We start from the raw sequence: 24,975 nt of genomic DNA, 5'->3' as shown, positions 1-24,975 counted from the left end.
GGTGGACGGGCTAGACAGGCAAGGACTTGCGTGCACATGCACGCCGCACGGTGGTGGCTTGGTGCCCCATCCAGCCGGGTGCCTGCACCCAAGCCACGCCGCACCGTGCCGCACCATAATAGGACACACCGCACGTCACTGAAACCCGCTCATGCATGCCCTGCCCGCCCCTCACCTGCAGGTATCTCAGCAGGTCCGCCATGCGCGTCGAGCTCAGCTCTACCGGCAGCACCACCGGGAAGCCATCGGCATAGCCCTGAGGGAGGACACACACATTAGGTCAGATTGCAAGGCGCCCTTCAAAGCTGTTTCAAAGGCGCCAGAAGACAAGCACAATCACTGCGCAATGCTTCCGCTTCAGTCAGAGGTCAGGCCAAAGCGCGGGAGTGCTACAAGTCTACAACCGAACAAAACAAATTTCCAGACAGCAAAGCCAGCTTGCACACACCTGCAGCGGCCGGTGGTAGAAGGCGTACGGCGCGCCGGTGGCCGACACCTCGCCCGAACCGGCGGTCGTGTTGTAGTACTGCACCGTCGAGTCGGACAGGTGGCTGTCGTACAGGGCCGAGCTGGGCAGAAACACGGGATCCACGCCGTACGGGTGCAGCGGGTGCAGCTCCGTGGCAAACAGGCGGTCGCGTGTGGCTGCCGACAGCGGGGCGGAGGAGGAGCCAACCGTGTGCCTGCGTGCGCGCATGTGGCTGCACGTCAGATGCGTGCACTGACACGTCACTTGTAACATGGCGCCAATCGTTAATGCCGTGGCGTAAGGCAGGCAGGATGTGTGGGCATGGGGGCGAGGCGTTCGGCGGACGCCTATCCAGTGCCAAGCACCTTTACGCCGCAAAGACAGCATGCTGCTGAGGACACGCACCTGATGCATTCGAAGTTGAGCTGCTTGAACCGGGCCGCGCGGACGTCTGTGCAGCGGCCCAGCTCGTCAATGGCACGGCGTGTGGCGTGCAGCAGCACACCGCCAACCTGCAACGCAAAAGCACGCGCCGCCACGCGTCAGCGACAGCAGCCGTCAGTCGGCTCGGCCCCATGCGATTGCTATGGCACTTCAAAGTGGCACGTCCAGTCGCGTCACGGAGCGCATACATGACGGGTGACCAGCTGTGGCGTGCACCCACCATGTATAGCGACTGCGAGGGGAACAGCACGCGGTCGCGCTGCGGCGCCTGCGGGGCGTCCGGGCTACCAGCCACCTGCACGTCCACCACCTCCTCGGTCGCAACCGGGACATAGCCCTGCCAGCGGCCGCTGCCAGAGGAAGAGGTGTTCGACGAGGCTGCTGCCGACTGCTGCTGCCGCGTCACAGCCACGGTCCCGGCGGAGGTGGACACCACGCGCATCTGGCGCCGCAGGCGCCGGCCGATCGCGCCTGCGCTGTTGGCAGCGGCGCGGCCGTAGCGATCGAGCGTAAAGCTCCACACCAGGTCAGCCTGCTTGATGAGTCGCATGCAAGCAATGGTGTCGGGGGGGGGGGGGGGAGGGGCGGCGGGTTGCAAGGATTGGTACAGAGAAGTGTAGCGAGGTAGACAGCAGGTGTGGTGGGGGAGGGAGTATAGGAAGACAGCAGCGATGCAAAGGGTGTTCATGGCAAAATGAGCTCGCACCTGGGGCTGGAACTCGTTGAGTAGCGTGGCGTTGCAGTTGGCCCACACGTATTCCCACTCGCCGGTGGCCTGCTCCATGAGCACGGTGTCGTACGCCGTACGCCGCGCCGCCGCCTCCGTGGCAGCCGTCAGGTCAGACAGCTGGGCGGCTGTGTCGGACAGCGCGGCCGACTGCACCGCCGCGGCGGCCAGCTGTGCGTCCAGCAGGGCCGACACCACGTCCGCACTACACACAAGGCATGGAGGTTGATGCATACCCGCGAAATGTGCAGGTGTAAGAGCAATGGTGCATGCAATCAGACGGCTGCTAATCTGCATCCTGGATACATACTGAACCCCAAGAAAGAGGACTCACTTGTTTGTTGTTGCGTCGGAAGCTGCTGTCTGCTTCGCCAGCAGGGTCGCAAATGCCGCGCTGGCCCGCTGCTGATATGCGTCCTCCGTAGCATTTATACCAGCGGCCGACAACGCGCCGGCGGAGCCGGACGCTGCAGCGGTGCTCACGCTGCCCCCGCTGCTGCTGCTATTGGTGTCGCTGCCGCTGCCGGTGCTGTTGAGCCGCGCGGACAGCAGGCCGGTGTCTCCAAGCAGCGTGCTTACCTGGTGGAGGGCGAGAAATAGTCAGGTCCATACAAGTTCTTCTTAAGCAACTTACAACTGTTCGAACACACGGCGAGTACGGTAACGCCGTTCGCGCCCGCCGTGCCCCTAGCGAGCTAGTCGCTCGGCCACCGCATACATTCAACGCACCTGCACTGCAACCACAGCCGCCTGGGCCGCCAGAGAGGCAAGCATGACGTCCACCGACCCAATGGCCGGCACCGCTGCCGATGTGTAGGCGGTGGCACTGGTGTTTGTCATGTTAACCGACGAGGACAGCAGTGCTGCGATGGCACTGTTGGCGCCGCTAGTGAAGTTGGCAGCAGTCTGCTGCTGCAGGTGGCGGCGAGCAGAGTCCTCCGCCGGCTGCGCCATCGACGTTGCGGCAGGAGGCACCGGCGTGCGAAGCCGCCGCCGCCACCTGGCCAGCGGCCCAGACTTGGCTTCGGCACCGCTCGCCTCTGCCTCCACCAGCTCTTTCACCAGCGCCTCCAGTGCGACCTGCACGTGCGCCGACAGCGCCGGTCGCGACCCGCCTGGCGGCAACGCTGCGTGGTCGCCTCTGATCAGCGGATGCGATTGAAGCCGCCAGCCGCCCCACACCACCAAACTCTCTGGCCGCCCCTGCCCGGCCTCTGTAGATTCGCCGCTGCCGTGCCCGACAACCCCGTCCGCGTCCACGCCGCCCCCTATGGGTGGAGTGGCAGTGGCAGTGGCCGCGTCATCGCCACCACGAATTATAGAATCGTAGTCTGCATAGCCACTGGTGATGGGGTCATCCAGTTCGTCCGCCGCATCACTGCTGCTGCCACAGGCAGGGCCGCCCGGACACGCAGCAGCCCCCTCCTGCTGCGGCCGCGGTGTTCGACGCGGCTGTTGCTGAGGTGTCGTCCGCGCCTTATCTGATTGGGGCAAAACATCGCCTGAGGTACCGTCGTTGTCCAAATGCATCGAGCGCCGCGCAGCCTGGCCCAGGCGACGCCTCCGCCCGCTGCCGCCGCCAGCCCCGGCAGGGACAGCGGGCGCCGGCGGGACTGGCGGAATCGGAGGTTGCGGATGAGGCGAGGGAGGAGCCGGTGGCGCTGGGGACGGTGGAGACGGCGGAGACGGAGGCGGCAGCGAGGGCGGCTCAGGAGGCGGCGGCGCGGCTGGCGGCATGGCCTCCAGACCTGCAATGGCTGAGCGCGGCAGCAAGCTGGGGCTGGGGCTGCCTGAGGTGCCGTCGCCCACCAGACCAAGCGCGGTCGCCAGTTGCTGCGCCAGGAAGTCGGCTGAGGAGGTGAGTGCGGAGGCATACAGGCGCCAGGCACGCAGCTCTGCCTCGTGCAGCAGCTGAGCCACTCCACCCTGTTGCGGCTGAGAGCCGCTGCTGCTGCTACTGCTGCCGCCGCTGGGTGAGGGCAGGAATGTGAACACCTCTGCGTCCACCTGCAGCACCATGCAGACAGGCAGGAGGCAGGAGAGAAGCGTGGCGGAATTGAAGGGACGGCAGCAAGTGGGATGGGGTTCGGTCCGAGTCGGCTTGGCACGAGAGGTATCGGAAAGCAAAGCCACGTGCAGAGGGGAGATTAGATGGTGCATGCAAGCGATAGCGCACGCAAGCCCAGAAACCCTGTCATGCGCACGTGCGTACCTGCACCACGTAAGACGCGGGGCCTGCAGTAGTGCTGGCGTTACTGCTGCTGTTCGTTCGGTTGCCGGCGCCACTCTTGCCAGCTGCAGGCACCGGCGGCAGCGGCACCACTGCGGCGCCGCGCAGGGCCACGTCGCTGGCATTGACCCCCAGGGGGCCCTGCAGCCGCGCCGTCATGTACGACACGGCGGAGCGGTAGGGCGCCGTGGTATTGGCAATTAGCAGCGCAGCCACCTGCACGCACACAAGAAATGAACACAGGGTAGGTCCATGGACTTCTGTTAGAAAGAGGTGGGCCGATGCAGCTGGGAGGGTAATTGTCGTCCTCTTGGTGTGGCACAGACACGTCCACCAGCTTCAGGGACCCGTATACGGTATGCCAGCTGTGGTGCCAGTCACCTTGGAGGCCGGTGCCCTTGCTAGCAGCGCCACGGTTGTGTTGATGGCGGCGGCGGTCTCGAGCGCCGCACTGAAGTTGGTGGTGGGCGGGAAGGGCGCCACGAGGCCGCGCACAGAGGAGCGGTGGTACACTATGACGGTGCGGGTGAGGCTGACGGTGTTGCTACCGTCCGTGACCCAGAACCTGTGGACCAGGTGGGCAGCCATAATAACGTGAGGTAGGATTCTTGGCAGCTCCTGGAACGCGACACAGGTGGCGCACATGTCATCAGCAACCCCAACCTGCTGTCATGTTGTGGCAGTTCTGCCTTGTGCCTGCCTTGGCAGCCCACCTCGGGCCGCAACCACGCCCCCCCCACACACACGCACGCACATGTAGCTGTACGCGCCGGGCGGGCAGCGCCCCGGCACGTGCAGCTGCTCCAGGGTGCATGTGGCGCACGCCACGTTCGTGCCGTCGGCCGCGGCGCTGCAGGTGCTGACGGGCTGCACGGATATGGAGGGCGTGAGATCCAGCAGCGCCTGGGTGCCGTCGGCGGCGACCGTGCGCGCCGCCGCCACCGCGCTACAAGACACTGCGCTGCCGCCGCTGCCGCGGCCGCTGTTAATGCTGCTGGCTGAGCCAGCCTGCGAGCTGCTGTTGAACGTGTTGGGCCGGAGCAGTGCCGTACAGGGTCCCAGGTAGTACGGCGGCACGGTGCCGTACTCAATGTACGCCACCTCGGGCAGTAGCGCCAGTACGGGCGGATCCCGCGCCGGCGGCCGCAGCGCCACCGCCTGCTCGCACGGCAGCGGCGAGCAGAAGTACCTGCAGGCAGGGCAGGCAGGCAGGCAGGCAAGGGTTGCAGCAGGGGATGACGTATGGCGTGGCGGCGGGCGCGCAGGGGAACGTAGGCGGCCGGAATGGTCGCATCCTGAAAGCTGGTGTGAGAGCCATGCACCCAGCCGACACACCTGCCCTGTGCATCACGGCAGAACTCGTAGCGAGCGGAGTCGCTGCCGTTGCTGGGGCAGGGGTCTGTGATCTCCACGTAGCGCACGACGGAGGCGTTGGCCTTGCCCGCGTCCCACACCCACAGGTCTGTCGTACGGAGGAGGGCGAGGCGGGTTTTAAGGACCATACGGCGGCAACGAAGTTCGGATGGTGCATGCCACAAAGAAGAGCTGACGATGTCCAGATGTTGTGGGTAAATCAGGCTGCACAATGCCACTTGTGATCGATTACCGCAGATAACCTTTGTGCCTCTGCCCCCCGGTGCAGCCCCGCATTCCGTACGCACCGACGAGGAAGACAGTGCCAACGGGCGCCAGCGGCCGGAAGTTGCAGCCCGCCAAACCGACTTTCTGCAGCGCGTAGTTCAATAGATCCTGTACAGCAAGCAGCGGACCAAGGTGCACAGTTGCGCGTTGTGCGTGGTGCCTTCACGTTGACCTATCTTTGCCGATCCCAATCAAAGAACATGCGCGTCCCGCCAGGAAAGACGCGCTTGCACCCATGCATGCACGTTGGCATCGTACAATGTGCCTGCAGCATGCTTACGTCTTGGCTGCAGCCGCGTGTGGTGAGGCAGGCTGTGGGTGGGCACGCCACCACTGTGCCGGTTAGGTTGGACGAGCCGGGAAGGCCGTCGGGGTCGAAGGCCAGCGCGCCGGGCTCGCAGGGCACGTCCGCACTGGGCTCGGCGCCGTTGCAAAACACGTAACTGCGCGTGTTCGTAAGCAGGCGGGTTTGATTTTTGAGAGGGATTGTTGGGCAGGCCAGAAACACAGGAACGCTGCAATGTGGCGTCCCACCCGCGCCAGTTCCTGAGCCGAAGATTTCAAGGACTTACTCGATGCCTCGCTTGATGAGCACGTGCACTGGCGCGGCCTCCGACACGATCAGGGTGATGTTGGGCGGGACGTTCGCGGGCACACCGCTGCTGCTGGCGGCTGCGGCGGTGGGTGTGGTGAGCACCGTGTTGAAACCGCTGCCACCCGTGCTGTTGCTGGCGCTGGTGCCTGTTGAGCTACCGCTGCTATCGGTGCTACTATCGGCTGTGGCGTTGCCAGTTGTGTTTGCGCCGGCTGTCCCTGGAAGCTTCAGGCTCGAGGGACACACCAAATCGACGGAGCACGTCACCTGCAAATGTAGAACAGCATACATACGGCGTGACTCGTCTGTGGTATCAACAAGTACGGTACGTGCCGTATGCCATGCGGTGCAATCACCTCGCTCGTGCACCTCTGATACCTAAAGAGGGAGCGGCAGTCGCGGACAAACCCAGCTGTACTACTGTACGTGGCTGTTTGGAAAGCCTCAACATACACGAGCACAGTTACGCACCCGGTCTGGGCACAGCGCCTCGCCGGGAAGGCATCCCGCCCGCACAGTCAGCTGCCGCCACGTGCTGCCCGCCACTCCCCGCGAGTTCGTGACGACGTAGGTAATGTTGTAGGCGCCGGGTGCAGCGGTGCTGCGGCGCCGAGATAGGAAATCGGGTTGGCAACTTATCAGGGTCAAGTTGGAAGTCTCCAACCCTTTACAGCACGCAGGCCATGGAATACCGCAGGTCATGAACGAACACGCCCATCGGCATATGGCACGTAAGCGCACACACGCCATCACGCACGCACCTGATGCCGCAGGCGATGAGGATGGGCACCGGCGAGGCGCCGGTGGGTGGTCGCAGCGGCGCACTGCCGCACACACGCACCAGCGCATCCAGCCGCCCATCCCGCGCGTCCCACGCCGCCACCCCGGCGTCACAGTCGGCGCCACGGAAGGACGCAGACGAGGCGCACCTGCGGCGGTCACATCGCATCATGGCATTCACGGGTACGGTCAGCAAGGCACAACAACTCATTTGAACTGGAATTGCAAAAGCTAATGTGCGACTTCGCACGACAAACTACGTTGTCCTGACCTGTCATAGGTGCCGTACTGTGCAGCCTCTACGTAGCGCGGGCCCCGCAGCGCCAGCCGCGGCCCGCCCATCACCATCGCCGGCTCGTACGGCAAACCGTCATCGCCGGCGGAGTCCGAGCCCGTACTGGATGAGGCACTGCTGCTGCCAGTGCTAGCGCTGCTACTGCTGGCAGATGAGGAGCCGGCTCCTGAGGATGAAGAGGAGGACGACGTGGCGTTCGAGGAAGTGCTGCTTGACGTTGCTGAGCTGGCTGAGCCACCACTAAAGGAGGCAGTAATGGACGAGGAGCCGAACAGCGAGGCTGCTTGCGCGCCTAATGCACATACACCGTTGACCGTGCACTGCCGGTCACCATCCGCGGTGGTGCAAAATGTCTCAGGCATTATGCACACGACCCGGATCTGCATTCAACACCGAAAACATGAAATACCGTGGATCAGCATGCGCCTGGGCGGGTGGGTGAGTAGTTGTGTGTGCGGTATGCAACACTAAAAAGGAAGGAATATCTTTTAATCCCAAAGAAACCCAGACCCCGCCAAGGGGGGTCGATACCCGCATCCATTTTGACCCCACAAGCTAGAAAGCAGTATTTTCGATTGCTCCATCACACGCACCAGGCGCCAGGCGGGCACGGCGGCATTGCCCGCCACGTCCTCCACCGTGTACAGCACCGCGAAGCCGTACGGCGCGTCCAGCGGCGTGGCGGAGGTGGTATCCACCTTGGCGGCGCCGTACCGCCGGATGGCGTCCGTGACGTCCACCGTTACCCCGTACGCGTTCACTGCGGGCGCCGGGCGCGTACGACAATTGCCATGGGTTACTGCAGGTCGCCGACCACGCGACCCGCCAACCTGCAACAGGAAAACGCAACCCATCCACCCTGCTACTACTCTGTTACCCTTCTACAATCCTCGATCACGCACCGTCTGTGGCGGAGGCTCCCGGGTCGGTCCAGTCGCCTGAGCCGTACACCACCTCCTCCATCATGACGGGCTCCCCGAGGGGGCTCACACCGGGCTTGCCGGAGCCACGCAGCATGATGCGGGGTGGCGAGGTGTCGCGCGGCACCGACACCACCGTCCTGTCAGAAGCACATGCGTGCGCAAGTGGATCGGCCGAAAGCTGGGTGGACTGGATGGCGCGAGCGACTATCACACGCCGTCATTACTCACTTCCCAAGAGCCCCTGGCATGCCGCTGCAAAAGGCACCCATATTTGCTCCCGGAGACACACATCCAAACCCCACCTGCCGCTGCCGCCCGCCGACACGTCCGCCACTGCGTCTGTAAACAGGATAGGCTGGCCCGTGGTGCTGCCGCCTCCCGCCAAAATGCTCAGCGCGCCGCTGTCCACGCTGCTGCCGTCATCGCCCTCATCGCTGCTGCTGCTGCTGCTGCCGGTACCTGCAGCAGAGCTGCTGCTGCCGGTGCTACTGCCGCCACCGCCCAGGGAGGAAAGCGAGCCGCTGCTGGCGAGGCTGCTGCCGAGGTTGACGGCGACACACTGACGGCCAACAGAGCAGCGGCCGAAGGCGGCGCACCATACCTCGTTGGAGGCGGCGCAGGGGTCGGTCACCAGCGTTACGTGGTAGCGCGGCACGGCGGGGCTGCGTGAGGGAAGGGCGGGTTACGTGCAGGAGGTCCATCATTGCAAGCCCAGGCTACAGGGACCACACTAGCTATGCATCGCCCGGGGCGACGGAACACGTGCGCACACATGCACGCATGGGGCACCTTCTGCTACCATGAGTGGGGCACTCCCGCCCGCCGCCCACTCACATGCCGCGGCTGTTCACGACGCCCCAGCTCGTGAGCCACACCTCCCCTGGCGCGTTGGGCGCCGACACGTTGACAAACGGCAGCAGCAGATCCCCTCCGCCTCCACCTCCACCTCCGCCTCCACCGCAGTCCAGCCCTGACGCTTGCAGGTCCAAGTCACCAGGCTCCTCAGAGGCCATGACCAAGCCGGTCAGGCCGGCGGGCGGCAGGCGGCACAGGCCGTAGGTGGTGATGAGGCCGAGGCGTCCCAAGCCGTCCAGCGCGTCCGAGGCGGTGGCGGGCGGGTCGGCGTATGGGGTGGTGACGGAGGCGGGGACCAGGGACACGGTGTCACCCTGAAGCACGCACGCACAAGGTGTGGTCTGACATGTGGGCTATGCGTTCGTGGGAGGGGATAAGGGTGTCAGCAATTACAGCAGCGGGTCGGGTTTGTGTGCGGGTGAGCCATCCAGTGCTGTTCATCTAGGGCCGCACCTTGACGGAGATGCTGGGCGGGGTGATGTCGGCGGCGGCGAGGGCGGTTAGGTTGAAGCCCGAGGAGGCCGTCAGCGCCGCCACCTCCGCGCCCGCGCCGCTCAGGTCCACGTTCACCACCGCCACCACTGCAGCCGTGCAAGCCAGGCAACATTATGCGAGCCGTTATGGTTCATCACCAGGTTGTGTCGACACGTAGGACGGCACGCTTCTTTGGGGCTAGTTAGGCCCTCAGCGTGGCGTGACAAAACCACATGTCCGCCCACCCACGCACATCGCTCGCTCCTACGCACCTGTAGTGGCAGCGTCTGAGCCGCTGTTCGCCAGGTCGCTGCTGTCCAACAGACTGGGAGTTGTCACGGTGCTGGTCAGGCCCGAGACCTGGTGGGATATGCGGGAGCAAGGCGTGAGGGCGGCGTGTTGGAAACTTGACAGGCGGCACGAGCCTCTGCCCCCGCCCGCTTGCAACCGCCGTAAAGGCATGGCAATCTGTGCGCGAGCGTGTCCAAACAAGCATCCCGCAACAGCCCGCGGCCTGGCGGATAGCCCTGTAGCCGGCTGCACCGACTTACCAACGGACTGGATGCGTTGAACGCGGGGAAGGCCGTGGGTGCCGACAGCGCGGCGGCGGGCAGGTGCCGCAGGTTGAAGACGAATGCGTCCAGAGCGGTTTGGTTGGGAAACAGCCCTGGCTGTGAAGCCCAGTTGGACGGGAACCAGACCTACACATTGAACCAGAGCATACTCCTTTGTTATCAGCTACAAGGCTAAGAAAAGCCAGCAGAAGAATGAACGAGCGCTGTGTGAACTGGTCTGCAGTTGATTGCTGTGCCACGCCACGCCACGCCACATACCAGGGTGGTGAGGGACACAGGGTCGGCTGTGGCCGTCTGCTGCATCAGCCGGCGCCGCGCCACAGCCGTACCAGCGCTTCCGGAAGAGAGTGAGGCAACCACGTAGTCGACGGAGGGCAGCGAAGCCGTTCGTGCAATGATTGACCTGTGGTCAGCGGTGCCATGGTGCAATTGTTTACAGAGTGTCGGCAAGTGGCAACGTGTAACAGGGTTGGGAGGCAGGCGTACCTGCCCGGACCAAGCCTTGCATGTGCACCACTGCCAGGAGTGCTAGTGCCTGGAAAACTGCCATGGCAGCACGTGAGCACGTGCGTTCGCTCAAGAGACGGGCGACGCACCGATAGTTTGCAAGCAGCGAAGTGGCACCGCCGGGGTAGGTGGATGCTGACAATCCCGGTAGGATGGCGGTGAAGGCGACGGAGGGGTTGAACTGGGGATCGAACACCAGTGCTGGAGGCAACGAGGCTGTGGGCACGAGGCAAACACGAGAATGATGATGATGATGATGATGATGATGCAAAAGTCACCAGTTACTGTAGACGCTAGCACAGGGTGAACACGTACGTCGAATGTCCGAGTGCGGCAGCAGCACATGTTTGCAAGCACATAGTGGCAGCAGCAGCAAGCCCTCACCTGGGGGCGGCGGTGGTGGGCTGAGCCGCACAGGCGGCGGCGGCGCTGGGGGCATTGGAGAGGGTGGGTCGGGCGAGGGAGGGACTGGAGGAGCCGGTGAGGGAGGAAACGGGGAAGGCGGGGCCGGACTGGGAGGAGGGGGCCAAGGTGCTGGGCTTGGTGGAATAGGACTGGGCGGGGCGGGACTGGGCGGCCCAGGTGAGGGCGGGAGCGGGCTGGGCGGCGCAGGTGAGGGCGGAAGCGGGCTGGGAGGAGGGGGCCAAGGTGCTGGGCTTGGTGGAATAGGACTGGGCGGGGCGGGACTGGGCGGCGCAGGTGAGGGCGGGAGCGGGCTGGGCGGTGTAGGTGAGGGCGGGAGCGGGCTGGGAGGAGGGGGCCACGGTGCTGGGCTGGGCGGAATGGGACTGGGCGGGGCGGGGCTGGGCGGCGCAGGTGAGGGCGGGAGCGGCGGCGCAGGCGAGGGCGGGAGCGGGCTGGGAGGCGCAGGGCTGGGAGGCGCAGGGCTGGGAGGATCAGGTCTGGGAGGCGCGGGCGAGGGCGGCACAGGCGAAGGCGGCCCAGGAGAAGGCGGGGAAGGTACCGGTGGCTCAGGAGACGGGGGAAGTGGGGCAGGCGGGTCCGGCGAGGGCGGAGGCGGAGGGTACGTGTACGCGGCGCATGCGACTGCCGTACACGCGCCGGGAAATGATCCGGTGTAGTTGTATGCGAGCAGGCTCGCGTTGAGCTTGACGTCCAGCCAGGAGCCGGCGGGCACAGCGGCGTCGCAGGTGCAGTCGTTGCCGCTGTGGATTATTGGCCGGCGTTTGTTGGGAGTTGATGGTAAGGCAGGATCAGTGACTGAGGCGGCGGCAGACGTGGCACAAGGCGTAACGAAAAAGGAGCAGCCCCGATATCACACCAGCAGCACACACGAACCCGTGCACGTAGTTGACTCCCTTCCACGCATACGCACACACACACACACACACACGCACACGCGCGCACACACATTGGTACACACATTGGCACACACAAACTCACACAAACGGTACACACACATGCTCTCTGGAACACACATGTGACCCGCCTGAGATCCAGCTTGCTGAGGAGTGAGCCCATGTACACATTGCTGCTGGCGTTGACGCCATTGATGATCACGCCATACGACGCCCACTCCACAGGAATGGGCCCCTGCAGGCCGTTCCAGGAGCCCCCGACGTGGTGGTTGCAGCACAGGTCGAGGCTGGCCGTGCCCCAAACCAACGGCGCCCACTCGGGTGGCATTACCCCAGTCACGAAGTTGTCCGAGACGGATAGCTCGGCGAACGAGGCCTGACCGCCGTTGGTAGCCCATTCCGCCGGCAGCGTGCCTGTAAATGCGGTATGGAATAGGGCTCATGGCGTGCATGCAGGAACACCGTGGGACAACAGCAGCAGCAACCAAGCCGCTGGGCACGCGCTACGTATTACGCGACCTTGCATAAAATCATACATTGCGCACCTGTCAGCTGGTTGGTGTCGAGACTGAGCACGGCGAGTCCCGCCGGCAGGTTACGCGGGAACAAGCCATTTAGCCAGGCTGGGATGGTCGCGCTGATCAAGTTGCCCGACAGATCCAAAACCGACAGCGCCGTCATTTTGGGCCCGGATCCAACCGTAACATTTGAAGCCGTTACCGTTGCGGTTATGTTCGGCACATCAGCGGCAGCGGCCCAGGCGTCGGGGATGGTGCCGCTGCAGCCGCGGCCATTCAATTGAAGCGAAGTGAGGGTGGTCATAGCTGCGAGAGGGATGTGATCGAGTGTGTCGCTGCCAGCCGGTGTGTAGGCTAGGGACAGCGAGACCAGCTGCAACGCAGGCGACCCGGGCGGTTGGAGCAGCGCCGCCACCGAGGTTGCTGAGGTGACCATGCCGGGGTTGTATGATAATGACAGCTCCCTGCGTGGCGCACAGTACATGTGTGCGGGTTCGTTGTGGGCATGGGCAAGCACAAGCGAGTGCGATGGAACAGGGCCAACGCAGGGCTCCGAAGTCCCAAAAATGTGCAGCGCATCCCCAAACCCCAGCATTGCATTCGTCAAACAAATGTGCACATGAGTGCTAGAGCCGGGCGAGGGCGGGGCGAACACGATGTGCCAGACGTGGCCGCATGGAAACAGAGTCCACATCAACGACCGAGCATCCACACGCAGCAACCACATGAGCACGCTTTCCTTAAGAGTCACGACACTCACTTCAGGGCCGTCCATGCACCGCCCCAGGCGGATGGAATGTCCCCCGTTAGGCCGCTGGTGCCATCCAGGCGGAAGACCTGTTGACACCCGGAGGTCGGGGGTAAGCGTGGAAGGGCGGGAAGGCAGGTGGGTGGGACGCGTATGTGGTATGCCTGACGCGTCGCATGTGCCGTTGCGCTCCCTCCTCTCCCCCCCTGCCTGCAGCTACGGCACCTGCAGGCCGGTCCATGCGGACCACGCCGCGGGCAGTGGTGTGACGCCGTCAAACACCCAGTAGTTGCCGTAGGCGGCCATGCCCGCCGGAGTGGACTGCATCTCAAATGACGTCAGCGCCGTCCACGTGGACCAGGCCGTAGGAAGCGCAGCAGCTGCGCGCGCGCACATGAGCAAGCAGGGTACCAAGGCATTACGAGGCGGCAGCGATTGACCAGCGCTGTCGTTCACCCTTCAGTCTCTAGTGCTCCCCTCATCCGGCCGCCGCTCTCACTGCTTGCTTGCATGCCTAGAATGTTGCGTGGCTGTCGCTCAGCGGCGCTCTTCTCACCCTGGCCGCCTCCGCCGTACAGCCGCAGCGCTCGCAGGCTCGTCAGGGCGGACCATTCGGGCGGCAGGGCGTTACCCGCGTCCACATTCAGGCTGAGGCGGCGCAGCGCGGCGAGGCTGCTCCACGACGTCTGGGGGCACGCGCGCACGAACGCACGGCGGCGGAAGAGTTAACGGTTGGGGGAAGGCTTGGAGGTTTGTCCAGACCACCCAGCTGGATCCTGTCCACCAGTAGGTACCTAGGTGCCACACCGCTTGACACAAACGCACGCACAAACGCAAGCACCTGGAAGAATGTACTTCCTGCAGACGCCGGCTTGACGTCATCCAGCACAAGGTCCTGCAGCGCCGTCAGAACCGCCAGACTGGCCGGGTAGCCGCCATCCGCGGCACCGATCAGGAAGCGGTCGCCGCCCGCGACTGTAGACGGAGGCGGATCGCCCGTGAGGTTGTGGCCTGTAGCAGGATGACGTCATGAAATAAGAAGAGTCAGGAAAGGGTAACTGGAGGCAACCAGCATCAGCGTCATAGATGAGCGTGCAACAAGCAACTACGGGCGCAGAAAGGCGACTTACTCAGGTAGATGCCGGTGACCGCGCCGCCCGCGCAGGTGATGTAACGATAGCCGCAGTAGTGCGACGTCGCGTTGGCAGGAGCGCCACACGTCTGGTTGCGTCGGCAAAGCACGCACGTGCCTCCGTTCGCCGTCGCGTTGCCGCACGGGCGCACATTCGGCAGCCAGGTGTCGAAGGTGTTAATCACATCAGCTTCAGAAGCTCCGGTGGCGTTGGTGATCGCGGCTTTGAGGTCAATGAGTGCGCTCTGGACCTCATCTGGGCTGGCGCACGGCGTGTTTAGGCAGTCAGCAGCGAAGGAACCCGTGGTCAGCACCGAGAGGCTGCCAGCGGCTACACGGGCGGCAATCCAGGTGCCGTTAAGTACGGGGGCGCTGCAGGTGCAGTTATTGTTCCTGCGACATAGAGAGAGCGTGTGACGCGTAAACTCAGAGAAACGCCTATGTCAGGGTCATGGATACATGGAAATCGCATGGATACAATGAAACATCCTCATGCGGCTACGCAGCTCATCCGCATGGTACTGGTGCATACGGCATACCTTATATCCAGCAGTGCAAGAGCCGGGCCGTAGGTGCTGGTGTAGGTCTGCCACCTGGGACTGATGGCGCCGCGCAGCAGGTTGTTGGCAAGCTTCACCGCGCGTGAGCTGTAGATGAGCGACGCCCACTCGTAAGGAAACAGGCCTGTGTGTGCGCGACGGCAGATGGGCGGCGCATGTGGATGGCTGCTGGCCAAAGGCGGGAGGGATTTGCAGGCATCGGTGTGCGTTTGGGAAGCTCTCAGATGGGGTAGAGGCAGGGTGCAGCAAACACGTGATGTATGACATTACGCCGCCGAAGTGCCTGGCCGGATAACTGCCTTCGGTTTTGGCATGAGCCACCACTCACCCACACCACTCACCTGTAAGCTGGTTATCGGACAGGTCGAGCGTGTTGAAGGCCCCCGCGTAGCCGTTCGTCACCCAAGCGCCGGGCAGAGTGCCTGCAAACAAGCAACGCGGGCGAAGGTTGCCGACGAATAAAGGTCATGGCGCAACTCGATCCCTTACATAGCGCACCGGCACTGCGCACCCTCTGTTTGCATCTCACACAGGCACCAACGTTCGGGCGCGCCTCCGCAACCACGCGCCCACGATCTAACCTGACAGCCGGTTGCCGCCAAGCAGCAGCACATTATCATCCCCGGCAGTAGAAGCATTGAACATCAGGTTAAATCCCGGGGGTAGGTTGCCAGTGAGGGAGTTGCCGGACAGGTCCAGCCATGTGAGGGCACCGGCTGCGCCGGCGCCGCTCAGCCATGCGGGTCCTGGCAGGGTGCCGGTCAGGCCCAGGCCACGAAGCTGAGGGTCGAGGGTTGAAGAGCTAGCTTGAGGAAGGAGCTTATGTAGAAATACGTGTACGTGAACGCAATGACGGTCATACGTGAGCATATGATTGTTGGTGCGGGCGCGCCAGTGGCGGTATGCATGCAAATCAAAGGACGTCAGGTGCATGCGCGTCTGAGGCATGCACCCCCGCTGCCCGCGCGCACCGTGAGGCTCTCCAGCACTGGAAAGGCGAAGCCGTTGCCACTGGCTACGGTTAGCGCGGACAGCGGTTGCGAACCGCCGCCCGCCAGCCCACCCAGCCCGGAGGCGGCTGTGCCGTTCGCCCCGCCGCTGCTGCCGCCGCCCAGCCAGGGCTGACCAGAGATCTCTAGCTCTCGAAGGTTCTTTGCAGCGACGGAGAAGCCCTGGAGTAGCCCGGTCAGTGTGCTCCACTGAGTTGCCGGTGCATCTGTGTGTGTTGGGGAAAACGGCAAGCCCGGCGATACATGGGTTTGTTTGATTGACGGGACAAAGGCCTGGGGGCGTTGAGAACATTAAGAACCAAGCCACATGAAAGGGCACCCAGGTTACTCTCACGACACACTGCAGCTAAGCCGATCAACTCTACTTAATATAGCAGGCAGTGATGCAAGTAGTACGCGCGCGCAGCTGGGCACCTCCCAACACACACCTTTAGTTTGTTGTGGCGGCGACTGCAGTTCGAAATACTGTGACGAGGCGTTGCATGTCAGCGTTTGAAGCGGAACCTGGTTGGTGGAGCTGTTGTTGACGATATTTAGGCACTGGTGTGGCGCGTGGACGGGCGAGATGTAAAACCTGTGTGGGACACAGCATGAGAAGGGCAGGCATAGGCATGGATTTAGGGCGGGCATATATTGCGGCGGGTGCATTCGACGCACGAAAGCGTGAGAGTTGAGCACACAACAAGCCAACTAGGAGATTCCGGAGGAGTGTTGGTAAGCCGGGCATTCCGCGTGCACTTCTACATGTGGGGCGTACCTATCATGGCAGCGGCCACAACTTACGTGCTGTAGCGTATCCAGGCACTGGTAGCCCGGAGTCGCCAGCGCTGGTGCGGCGCCGCGGGGGAGCCGTAGCCACTGCCACAGATCTGCAGCTCCACCACAGTGCCGTCGGCTGTGGCGGCGTCCTTAGCTGCGAGGCAGAAACCTCCCCCGTTGTCGCGGATTGTGTAAGTGTCGTTTCCTGTGAAGCGGACATGCGCCCAGCCACGACACAGGGCAGGTTTGTCATCAGGTATGATAATCACGACCGTGCGGTGGTTGACAGCACATTACTGCCAATGCCAGCCCGCGCTCCATGCATGCAGCAGCCCACAAACAACCCCGTAATGTAGCCCTGTAACTCACCTGCATGCTCGATGATCCACAGTTGCGCCGGATCCGGAATGGTGAGAGCCTGGCCTCTTGCATACTGCCAGATCGCTACGCCAGGCTGGGGGTAGTTGTAGGGGACATCAAGAGCCAAGTCCTGGCCGGTGCTTGTAAGGATGACCACCGGGCTTGCAAACGGGCCTGCAGGGGCAGAAAGTATGTGGTGCACACCAAAAAGCGACACATCATGCATGTTCAATCCTGGCGGAGAAGTGGAGATGATGCGGGAAGCAAGACGAAAACCAAATGAGTCCCACAACGGTACTCACCTAAGCAGCTGTATCCGTCATTGCCATACGCGGCCGCTATGACGTAGTTGGGCAGCGGGCACGGCCGGCGAAACGACCCACTGCTTGGCGGTGGCGCTGCCGGAGGGGAGCCTGCATTTCAATCCATGACCCATCCGTTAAATGGTTGATTGCATGCACAAATTTGTATGCGTGTTGGGCCACACACACGTGGGAGCAAATGTATCGTTGATACGGCTCCACAGCATCCAGTCTCTGTGGTATCATGAGCCACATTAAAAGAGAGTTCCGCCCTTACATACCCGCGGGTGGCGACGACGCGCCCCACAGCGGCTGGCACAGGCTGTTGGGCGCGGACGGCCAGCCAGTGTCGGGTGCCGCGGTGCTGCACCCCCTGGTGCTGAGCCGCACGCCCCTGCCGGAAGTATTGGTGCCCGTGCCGGTGCACACCGCGTCCAACAGGCCGTCACCGTCGCAGTCGACCAGAGTGGAATTCTGGTAAGGCACGGCGGTACACCAATACGTCGTGTCCGCCATGCAGTCTGCAAGGGTGCGCAACGCGCATGGGAAGCACGAAAAAATTTGCATAAGATGTTGGGCACTCCCGGTAAGCATGGAGCTTTCGGACGTAGAACCAGCAGAGCCCATTTCCACCGAGACGTACAATGCAATTCAGTAACTGGCTAGTGCCGATTGGGGCTGAGTACCGTGGCTTCGCACGCAGCGGCCTGCAAGTAAGCCCCGCTACTATTAGCCTGACGCCTGCCTCTCACGCACCCGAAGGTTGCGGGTTGAAGCCAACACGCGCCGGCTGCAGGTACGCCTGGTCCACCGGTGAGGCGGAGCTGCAGCGCGTCAGGAAGACGCCGGCGCCTGTGGCGGCGGATCCAACGCCATCCACCGCCAGGCCTGCACCGCCGGTGCTGATGGAGCCGTTCGCTACCACCGCGCACTTCGTCGGATCAACGGCAGGGGAGAGTATGAACCTGCACGTACATTGTGTGTGGCAAGGGTCAATGTACTCCTTCATGTTCACACTGGGGCGCCGGCAAGGGCCGCGGTGCCGCCCTTTCCAACTCCTTGCAAGGCGATTGCCACCTCATCGGGAGCCCAGCCCACGTGACTCACCCATCAGCGAGGGAGGGGTTGGGGTGTCGGTAGAATGTCCACCGTTGCGTGTCGTACACGGCGCCTGTCGTACCGTTACTGCCGCACACCTGCAGCTCCAGGCTGGCTCCCATGTACGGCCCGTCCAATCCGCCGTACGCGCCCGACCCCGGCGCCGCCACACCCAGACACAGGCCCGACGACGCTTCCCGTATGGTCGAGAACGGGAAGGCGCCTGCGTGTGTGCGCGCGCGTGTATTGCACGTGCGTACTTGGTCCACTGGTTTACATCGTGCATGGTTTGGAAGCAGACCGCACGATGCCTTTCGGCAAAATACAGCGAGGCTGGCGCGAAAGCGAGCACGCACCAAAGCCGCTCCTAGCATACAGACGCAGCGTCACCTGCCAATGCTCCCCGCCCCCTCCCCATGCGGCGCACCTACCGTTGGGCTCTATGTGCCAGCGCTGGCCGACGTCTGTGTCGTTCTGCACCAGCTGTTGCACGGCCGTGCCGGCGGCGGGCGGCGACCCCCCGGCTGGGGCCGGCGCCAGTGCCTGCACTGAAGTGCCGCCCGTGGCCGTGCGTAGCCTGACCAGGCCTCCCAGCGGACCTGCCATGCATATGCAAGCGCATGGTCACAAGATGATGATGCCCTGATCCCCTCGGGCCGCACACGTGCGGCGGGGTTTCTAACTAGGCAGACACAAACCGCCTTATTACTCATGCAGTATGCTTGATTGTCAACACGACCACACCATCGCCACGCACGGCCACTCGTAAGCCCAAGCTGCCCACCCACCGTAGCAGTACCAGGTCCCTGTGTCGGGCGCCTTGGCTCCCGCATGGTCGGCGGGGCATCCAGGCGGCACGGCGCCAGGCACGGCTGCGTGCATACACATGATTAAAGCAGGAAAGGTAATTAAGCGGGCTGATGTATAAGAGTAGGGTGCGCGTTGCACTTCAGCAATACTGAACGAACACGACTCGCGCTGCTGAGCCACCTTCGCTCACAGTTTCATCAACGCAGGCCACACATGCATGCCATCGACCAACTCACAGCTAATGCGGACGGACGTCAGTCCCGTGTTGGGCTCGGCGCTCAGGGTTGCAGGCCAGCCTGTTTTGAGGGCTACCGCGCCCACTCTCAGCAGCCGGAGCTCAGTCAACGCCGCTGTTTGCAGGTAATAATTTGGAACCGGGCCTGCGGATCAGCGCGAGCGATGGGCAGGGGTGAAACGCAAGGTGCTTTGTGCGTTATAATAACGGAGTATTTTCGTGTGGTACAGTGTGTTGGGGCCGCAGGTAGGGTCCTCCACCTAGCAGCATGCATGCACGCCTCCACGCACCCCGCAGCCGGGCTGTCTAGCTCTATCCCATCATCAGCAAGTGGACCCGTACCAACAGGACTTGACTGACATCGTACCTGATATTCCGGGCGCATCCTCAATCCGCAGCGATTGCAAGGTCGGAACAACGCCCCAAGGGCTACCGGGTATCGTGCCTGTGCGTTGGCATAGCGGTTGTGCCTAGGTTTGAAGGTGCTATGCTGGTGCGCACTCATAGAACATAACAGCACATACAAAATGCGCGGAAAATGCCCAAAACCGGTGTTTATCAACACCACCCATCACCGGACCCGCAGGCACGTTAAGGTCACAGCTAGGCCCCACAGTCTCAATCCGCCTGTGTTGCGTGGGCCCATGCAGGCACGTTAAGATCACAGCTAGGCCCTACAGTGTAGGCAGCTACTGGTGTGCATAAATCTCTCTCAAGCCGCCTGTGTTGCGTACCGTACTGCCTCACCGGTAAGCCCCAGTCCTCCGCGGATGCTTAGACGCTCCAGCACAGTCATCGACCCCCATGCATTGGGGAGAGGGCCGGTCACGCCCGGCCCCAGGCCTGCCAGCCGCAGCTGCTTCAAGCCGGTCATCACCGACCAGCCGTCCGGCAGCGTTCCACTCGTGACCTGTCACAATTTAGCAGCAGGCATCCGTGGGTGCGCTGTTGAAGCTGACTAACTGCTGTCTAAATTCATGGCAAGCAAAGCGCGGCCACACAAGCTCATGCATGCGTCGTCCCTGCTCCTAACAAAGCTTGTGCCTGCAAGCATTTCCTCATGCCACTGTGGTCACGGCGCTAGTAGGTCCGTCCCGTTTTTCTTGGTGCGCACCTTCAAGGCCTCCAGATCCAGCGTCGTGAGGGCAGTCAGTGCCGACAGGTAAGATGGAACAGACGTCAGCAGCAGCGCAGGCGGCAGCGGCAAAGGAAGTGCTGTGAGGTTGCTGCTGTTGCCAGGCAGTGACTCCCAGCCTGTGATAGGGGTGTATGCATGTGGTGACAAAGGCATGTCAGGTCGCCAAAGGCATGTCAGGACGCCGCCCAGCTGCAGACGCCCCCGTCATCACGAGTGGTTTGCAACCGCACACGGTATGTAGAACCCCAAGCCAACTCACCAAGGAAAATACCCGATACTCGCTGATCTGCCGTACAGCTCAAGTGGCGCCACACACACAGCGGCAGGCCCGAGCCATTCGGATCCGTCGCCCCTGCCGTCTGGCCCGCCAGGGACACCGCGCAGGGGGCGTCAATGCAGGGCGGAGGCGCGCCAGTAACGTTGCTCCAGGAGTCAAAGATGGCGGCCGCCGCCAGCGACCAGTCGGAGGCGTTGGCGGCGGTAGTTGCGGCCTGGCCGCCGGGCGAGAACGCGTTGGAATTTAGGCCTTCTTCAACATATCCTAACGCTGAAAAGGCGCAAGTCATTGAGGCTAGCTACTGATTGACGCCTGCGCACCTCTTTCACTGCTGCCATACAGCCCCATGCACTTACGAGCACCCCCTCTCCGCACCTACCTGCAGCTCGGACTTGAGCCGCATCAGCATGGGTCCCTCGCCCGCGCCCGAGCACGTCACGTCGTCGCACGACGTGCCCATAGTGGCAGGCAACGACAGCGCCAGGCCTGCCGTGGTGGTGAGCCAGCTGCCCGCCACGTCGCCGCATAGGCAGTTCAGGCCGCTGCGGAGTGACCATGGAAGCGAGGGGGTCAGTCAGTAATGCATGCAAATGAGTGATACTCGCTCATTGGCATTCGTAAGTAGGTGGTGGATGGGTGATGGAACCGGGCGGGCGCCGCCGTTACAAGCGGGCCTCCTTGAATGTTCCATCCTGTACCCGTCCCTGGCAGCACATGTTCTTCATGAGCTCATGATTGTCAGAGCACGAGGACGTTCCTATCCGACCCACATGAGATCGAGCCAATGCACCGCACCTAAGGTTCAGCGATGTGAGACTGGGCGGGGCAGGCGCGAAGGTGGTGGAAGCCGCAAGCCAGCTGGTTGGAATGGGCCCGCGCAGCTCCTGTCCCGACCCCGCAACAGCCGGGGTCTGGCAGCACATGCTGATAGAGGTAGAGCGGTACACCAGGTCGGCCCAGGTGTCAGGGAGGACGCCTGCTCAGCAGCGCGTGATGAGGGTAGATCGTGGGGGTAGATAGAGTTAGGCAAGATATGTATAATGCATGCAAGCATGGCAATCATTGCGTTTGATGGGGTGAAGTCGCCGGCACAGAGACCTAGGGCCAACTCAGCCCACTAGCCCCTGACCGGCACGCAACCCTCCTGGCAACCGCACCTGACAGATGGTTTCCAGTCAGAACCAGGGTCTTGAAGTACGCAGCTCGCGGGGGCGAACCCGTGGCATTGGCCATGCCCCATGCCGCAGGCAGCACGCCTGCACACAGCAGCCACCCGGCCACACCATTGCACAATCAGTATCCCTTAAGCCAGCGGCGCACGCGATCACGGGGACGCAAATCACGCACCGCACGTTTTAGTCACGCAAGGCTGCTTGTAAGGCAACGCCTCCATGTAGCGGCGCCATAAGTACATATGGGAGCGTGAGCGAAACCCCTCGCTCACCAGTGAAGCCGCAGTGATCCAGCTTGAGGACCGAGCCACTTGCCATGTGCTGCGTCAGCCATGCTGGCAGCGTCCCCGAAACCGCGGGCAGCCCACTCAGTGTCATTTCCGTCAGCGTGAAGTTCGCCTGTGCAGCATGGCACGTACGGCACGGTCAGGCGCGCGGCGGGATGGAATACGGTAATGAGTGCTGCTGTGCTTCCGGGCCTGCATGCCTCGCACGTACGCTGTTGTGGCCCGGTTACTTTGGGACACCCATTTGCTGCGCGTTGGAGGTACCAGAGGCACTCATAAAAGCATCAAATAATGCATGCTAAGATGATTAAGGAACGCAAAAGAGGGAAGGTGCAACTGGGACTCACACTCTGCCATTCGATTGGGATGCTTCCGCCTAGGACGGCACAATCCTTGATGCGAAGGACGCTCAAAGAACTCTTGGTCCCAAGCCACGCCTGCAGCATCACAAGCAAGCATTGCGTGAGCCGTACGGCAAGCAACAAAGAGTGAGTACGACAAGCCATGGTTAGTAAGTTCTACTGATGACGGATAGGCAAGCGTGACCGCCTTCACCCGAACCGAGCACGCATGAGTAAATTGCAGCCCAACCCACAACGCATCGCACGCACAGTCCTGCGTGTTTCCTTTCCTTTGTGCTCTCTAACAAACAGAACTAACGATGCGCCATTCGCACGCACCATTTGGTCTAGTCCACCGCTGACGGCCCTTCCAGACAGCTCCAAACGTGTGAGTGATGCAAGTCTCACAATGAAGAAGACATCAGCCACCTGCATCGAGTTGTCGCCCTCACCCCCTGCATGCATGCAAGCAAGGATACGCCAACGTGGAAGCAGTACCAATCGTAGGACTAGTAGGTGCTGCTTTGTGGCGACCGTACCCTGGCCCCGAAAGCCAGGAAGCAAGTAGATAGAGTGACGGTACGGGAGGCTTGATCTTACTGAGGGAGAGACTCTTGAGGTAGGGTAGCCCGTAGATCTGCCAGTCGTGTGCCCACGCCGCGATGCTAGTTGTGGCCACGTGCAACCTGAAGTGAATATGGTAGATGGCAGGGTCCACACTCAGTGTTGCTACCGTGGGGTGGAGGATATAAGCATATGTCCCGTCAACGCGCGCCCCCCCCCCGCGATCATGTCATGTCCACATACAATTGCGCTGCTGCGGTTGCATCGCGTAGCATTCACACCTTCCCTAACAGCGGACATAGACGTGTGCGCGCAGGGCTGCCGTACACATTGCGTGATGTAGGTGCCGCAGTGTTAATTTAAGGGCCCCTAGCTACCCCAGCAAACTGTGTGTCTATCTGTCGTCGAGACTCACATCAAGTTCTCCAGGAGTGTTATGCCAGTGCCCCACTCTACCGGTACGGGGCCAGACAGGTCGCCAGTTCCGCCGCCCGAGGCGGTGGGGCCGTTCGTGAGCAGCAGGTTGACCAGCGCCGTTAGGCTGCTGTAACTCGGTGGCATGGTCCCACTCATCGCCACCCGGCCCTGTGCAGGAACGGAAAACCGCGCAGACATGGACGACAGCCCTGGGATGGGTTGGCCTGGGCCCTGTGTATCCTTGCAAGATGAGCGGGCGCGGGCGATTCCCCCGCGCCCTTCGAAAACCACTGTGCTCCCGGCGTGCGGGCACACACCCTGCAACGCACGCCACGGTTCGCTCCCGTCCAGCCAAATAACCGCGCACGCACGGTCACGCATCCTAGGTAGGTAGGTCGCCCGCGGCACCCACCAGCTCCAGATACTTGAGTGGCGTCATGGTGGACAGCGAGTACGGTAGAGCCACACAGCCCAGCAGGGGAGGCGAGGCGGCGATAGACGCCACCTCTGTGTCGCCGTTCAGGTCTGGAAAAGCCCGGTTTACAGGTGCATGCGGTGGACACATGTTACGTAGAGAAGCATACGGAGAGAGGTACGAGATAGTGTGAAACACACATAGATCACTGGGCTTGTGGCGGACCATAACCAGCAAGCGTGGTGATCAGACATACGGTGAACGGTTCACATGCCACCCCGCACGCCCCAACCCCAGCAGCCGCCCGACTCACTCAAATGGATGCCCACGACGCGGCCAGCCTCGCAGGAGACGTACATGTAGTTGCATGTGGTGGCGTTGCTGCTGGCGGCGTTGCTGTTGCCCGTCATGTTCGCCCATGTGGCGTATGACATGCCGCACGGGGGCCCGCCGCCTCCCAGGCGGCACGGCACGCACGTGTGCGTGGAGCAGGGCTCCATGTTGGCGTCCCAGCTGTTGAAAAGCTCACTCACCAGCGGCTGGCGAGTTGGCGGAAAATAAGCACATGTTACTATGGCTATGGCAGCAGGATTGTTTACTATGTGCTCACAAACAGGAATACGTCCAAAGCAAGCACGGCAGGCCTGGCCAGGGCAGGCACGAAAGCAGGCATGGGGCGGGTACTCGGGCTCAAGCATGACGAAAATTACTAAGGGCTTACGGTGTTGGTGGAGGACACAAAGGTGTTGTTGGAGGCAAGGATGTTTGCCTTGAGGTCCTGCAGGGGCTGCACGTCCGGGCCCGCGTTGGCGCGTGGCGCAGCCTCCACCAGGCCCTGACGCGGCGTGGGCGTGGGCAGGTCCTTGTACAGCGGCGGCAGCGGGTCGCATGCCCCAGGCAGGAGCAATGTTGGACAGGCAGGGAGCGGCAGCGGCGCCAGAGTGGAACAGTTCTTGTCTGCGCGGCGGCAGAGAAAGAGCATACATGAACGAAGGGCA

The 24,975-nt window shown here is 62.6% G+C and overlaps 1 protein-coding gene across 3 annotated transcripts in view; it reads right to left on the bottom strand.

The window, feature by feature from the left end:
* CHLRE_16g682550v5 (uncharacterized protein) overlaps positions 1 to 24,975 on the bottom strand; it is a 46,332-nt gene that overhangs the window by 8,454 nt on the left and 12,903 nt on the right. For all 3 annotated transcript variants that reach the window (XM_043071466.1, XM_043071467.1, XM_043071468.1), the window contains 64 exons: positions 24,699 to 24,934; positions 24,291 to 24,516; positions 23,975 to 24,087; positions 23,561 to 23,730; positions 23,182 to 23,267; positions 22,921 to 23,036; positions 22,588 to 22,677; positions 22,226 to 22,352; positions 21,939 to 22,037; positions 21,577 to 21,757; positions 21,161 to 21,323; positions 20,764 to 20,995; positions 20,481 to 20,620; positions 20,114 to 20,276; positions 19,734 to 19,811; positions 19,368 to 19,511; positions 19,110 to 19,193; positions 18,753 to 18,920; positions 18,331 to 18,544; positions 17,980 to 18,188; positions 17,505 to 17,744; positions 17,224 to 17,334; positions 16,931 to 17,095; positions 16,586 to 16,766; positions 16,231 to 16,376; positions 15,764 to 16,008; positions 15,374 to 15,572; positions 15,134 to 15,214; positions 14,772 to 14,916; positions 14,231 to 14,625; positions 13,942 to 14,111; positions 13,657 to 13,786; positions 13,326 to 13,480; positions 13,113 to 13,189; positions 12,380 to 12,816; positions 11,966 to 12,248; positions 11,188 to 11,681; positions 10,900 to 10,983; positions 10,605 to 10,731; positions 10,267 to 10,411; positions 9,985 to 10,134; positions 9,706 to 9,793; positions 9,413 to 9,540; positions 8,939 to 9,273; positions 8,407 to 8,766; positions 8,084 to 8,241; positions 7,775 to 7,941; positions 7,158 to 7,561; positions 6,868 to 7,035; positions 6,578 to 6,707; positions 6,084 to 6,373; positions 5,792 to 5,954; positions 5,532 to 5,619; positions 5,206 to 5,332; positions 4,625 to 5,059; positions 4,252 to 4,435; positions 3,853 to 4,086; positions 2,370 to 3,647; positions 1,975 to 2,219; positions 1,620 to 1,845; positions 1,134 to 1,445; positions 875 to 981; positions 449 to 683; positions 176 to 256 (listed from right to left, as the gene is read on the bottom strand). In XM_043071466.1, the coding sequence (XP_042915983.1) occupies positions 176 to 256; positions 449 to 683; positions 875 to 981; positions 1,134 to 1,445; positions 1,620 to 1,845; positions 1,975 to 2,219; positions 2,370 to 3,647; positions 3,853 to 4,086; positions 4,252 to 4,435; positions 4,625 to 5,059; positions 5,206 to 5,332; positions 5,532 to 5,619; positions 5,792 to 5,954; positions 6,084 to 6,373; positions 6,578 to 6,707; positions 6,868 to 7,035; positions 7,158 to 7,561; positions 7,775 to 7,941; positions 8,084 to 8,241; positions 8,407 to 8,766; positions 8,939 to 9,273; positions 9,413 to 9,540; positions 9,706 to 9,793; positions 9,985 to 10,134; positions 10,267 to 10,411; positions 10,605 to 10,731; positions 10,900 to 10,983; positions 11,188 to 11,681; positions 11,966 to 12,248; positions 12,380 to 12,816; positions 13,113 to 13,189; positions 13,326 to 13,480; positions 13,657 to 13,786; positions 13,942 to 14,111; positions 14,231 to 14,625; positions 14,772 to 14,916; positions 15,134 to 15,214; positions 15,374 to 15,572; positions 15,764 to 16,008; positions 16,231 to 16,376; positions 16,586 to 16,766; positions 16,931 to 17,095; positions 17,224 to 17,334; positions 17,505 to 17,744; positions 17,980 to 18,188; positions 18,331 to 18,544; positions 18,753 to 18,920; positions 19,110 to 19,193; positions 19,368 to 19,511; positions 19,734 to 19,811; positions 20,114 to 20,276; positions 20,481 to 20,620; positions 20,764 to 20,995; positions 21,161 to 21,323; positions 21,577 to 21,757; positions 21,939 to 22,037; positions 22,226 to 22,352; positions 22,588 to 22,677; positions 22,921 to 23,036; positions 23,182 to 23,267; positions 23,561 to 23,730; positions 23,975 to 24,087; positions 24,291 to 24,516; positions 24,699 to 24,934 (13,142 nt within the window). The remainder of the gene's footprint in view (positions 1 to 175; positions 257 to 448; positions 684 to 874; positions 982 to 1,133; positions 1,446 to 1,619; positions 1,846 to 1,974; positions 2,220 to 2,369; positions 3,648 to 3,852; positions 4,087 to 4,251; positions 4,436 to 4,624; positions 5,060 to 5,205; positions 5,333 to 5,531; positions 5,620 to 5,791; positions 5,955 to 6,083; positions 6,374 to 6,577; positions 6,708 to 6,867; positions 7,036 to 7,157; positions 7,562 to 7,774; positions 7,942 to 8,083; positions 8,242 to 8,406; positions 8,767 to 8,938; positions 9,274 to 9,412; positions 9,541 to 9,705; positions 9,794 to 9,984; positions 10,135 to 10,266; positions 10,412 to 10,604; positions 10,732 to 10,899; positions 10,984 to 11,187; positions 11,682 to 11,965; positions 12,249 to 12,379; positions 12,817 to 13,112; positions 13,190 to 13,325; positions 13,481 to 13,656; positions 13,787 to 13,941; positions 14,112 to 14,230; positions 14,626 to 14,771; positions 14,917 to 15,133; positions 15,215 to 15,373; positions 15,573 to 15,763; positions 16,009 to 16,230; positions 16,377 to 16,585; positions 16,767 to 16,930; positions 17,096 to 17,223; positions 17,335 to 17,504; positions 17,745 to 17,979; positions 18,189 to 18,330; positions 18,545 to 18,752; positions 18,921 to 19,109; positions 19,194 to 19,367; positions 19,512 to 19,733; positions 19,812 to 20,113; positions 20,277 to 20,480; positions 20,621 to 20,763; positions 20,996 to 21,160; positions 21,324 to 21,576; positions 21,758 to 21,938; positions 22,038 to 22,225; positions 22,353 to 22,587; positions 22,678 to 22,920; positions 23,037 to 23,181; positions 23,268 to 23,560; positions 23,731 to 23,974; positions 24,088 to 24,290; positions 24,517 to 24,698; positions 24,935 to 24,975) is intronic.

This window comes from Chlamydomonas reinhardtii, chromosome 16, assembly GCF_000002595.2.
Source record: "Chlamydomonas reinhardtii strain CC-503 cw92 mt+ chromosome 16, whole genome shotgun sequence".
Classification (NCBI taxonomy): domain Eukaryota; kingdom Viridiplantae; phylum Chlorophyta; class Chlorophyceae; order Chlamydomonadales; family Chlamydomonadaceae; genus Chlamydomonas; species Chlamydomonas reinhardtii.
The sequence above is the reverse complement of the archived record's forward strand: the minus strand, read 5'-3'. Positions and strand labels throughout refer to the sequence as shown.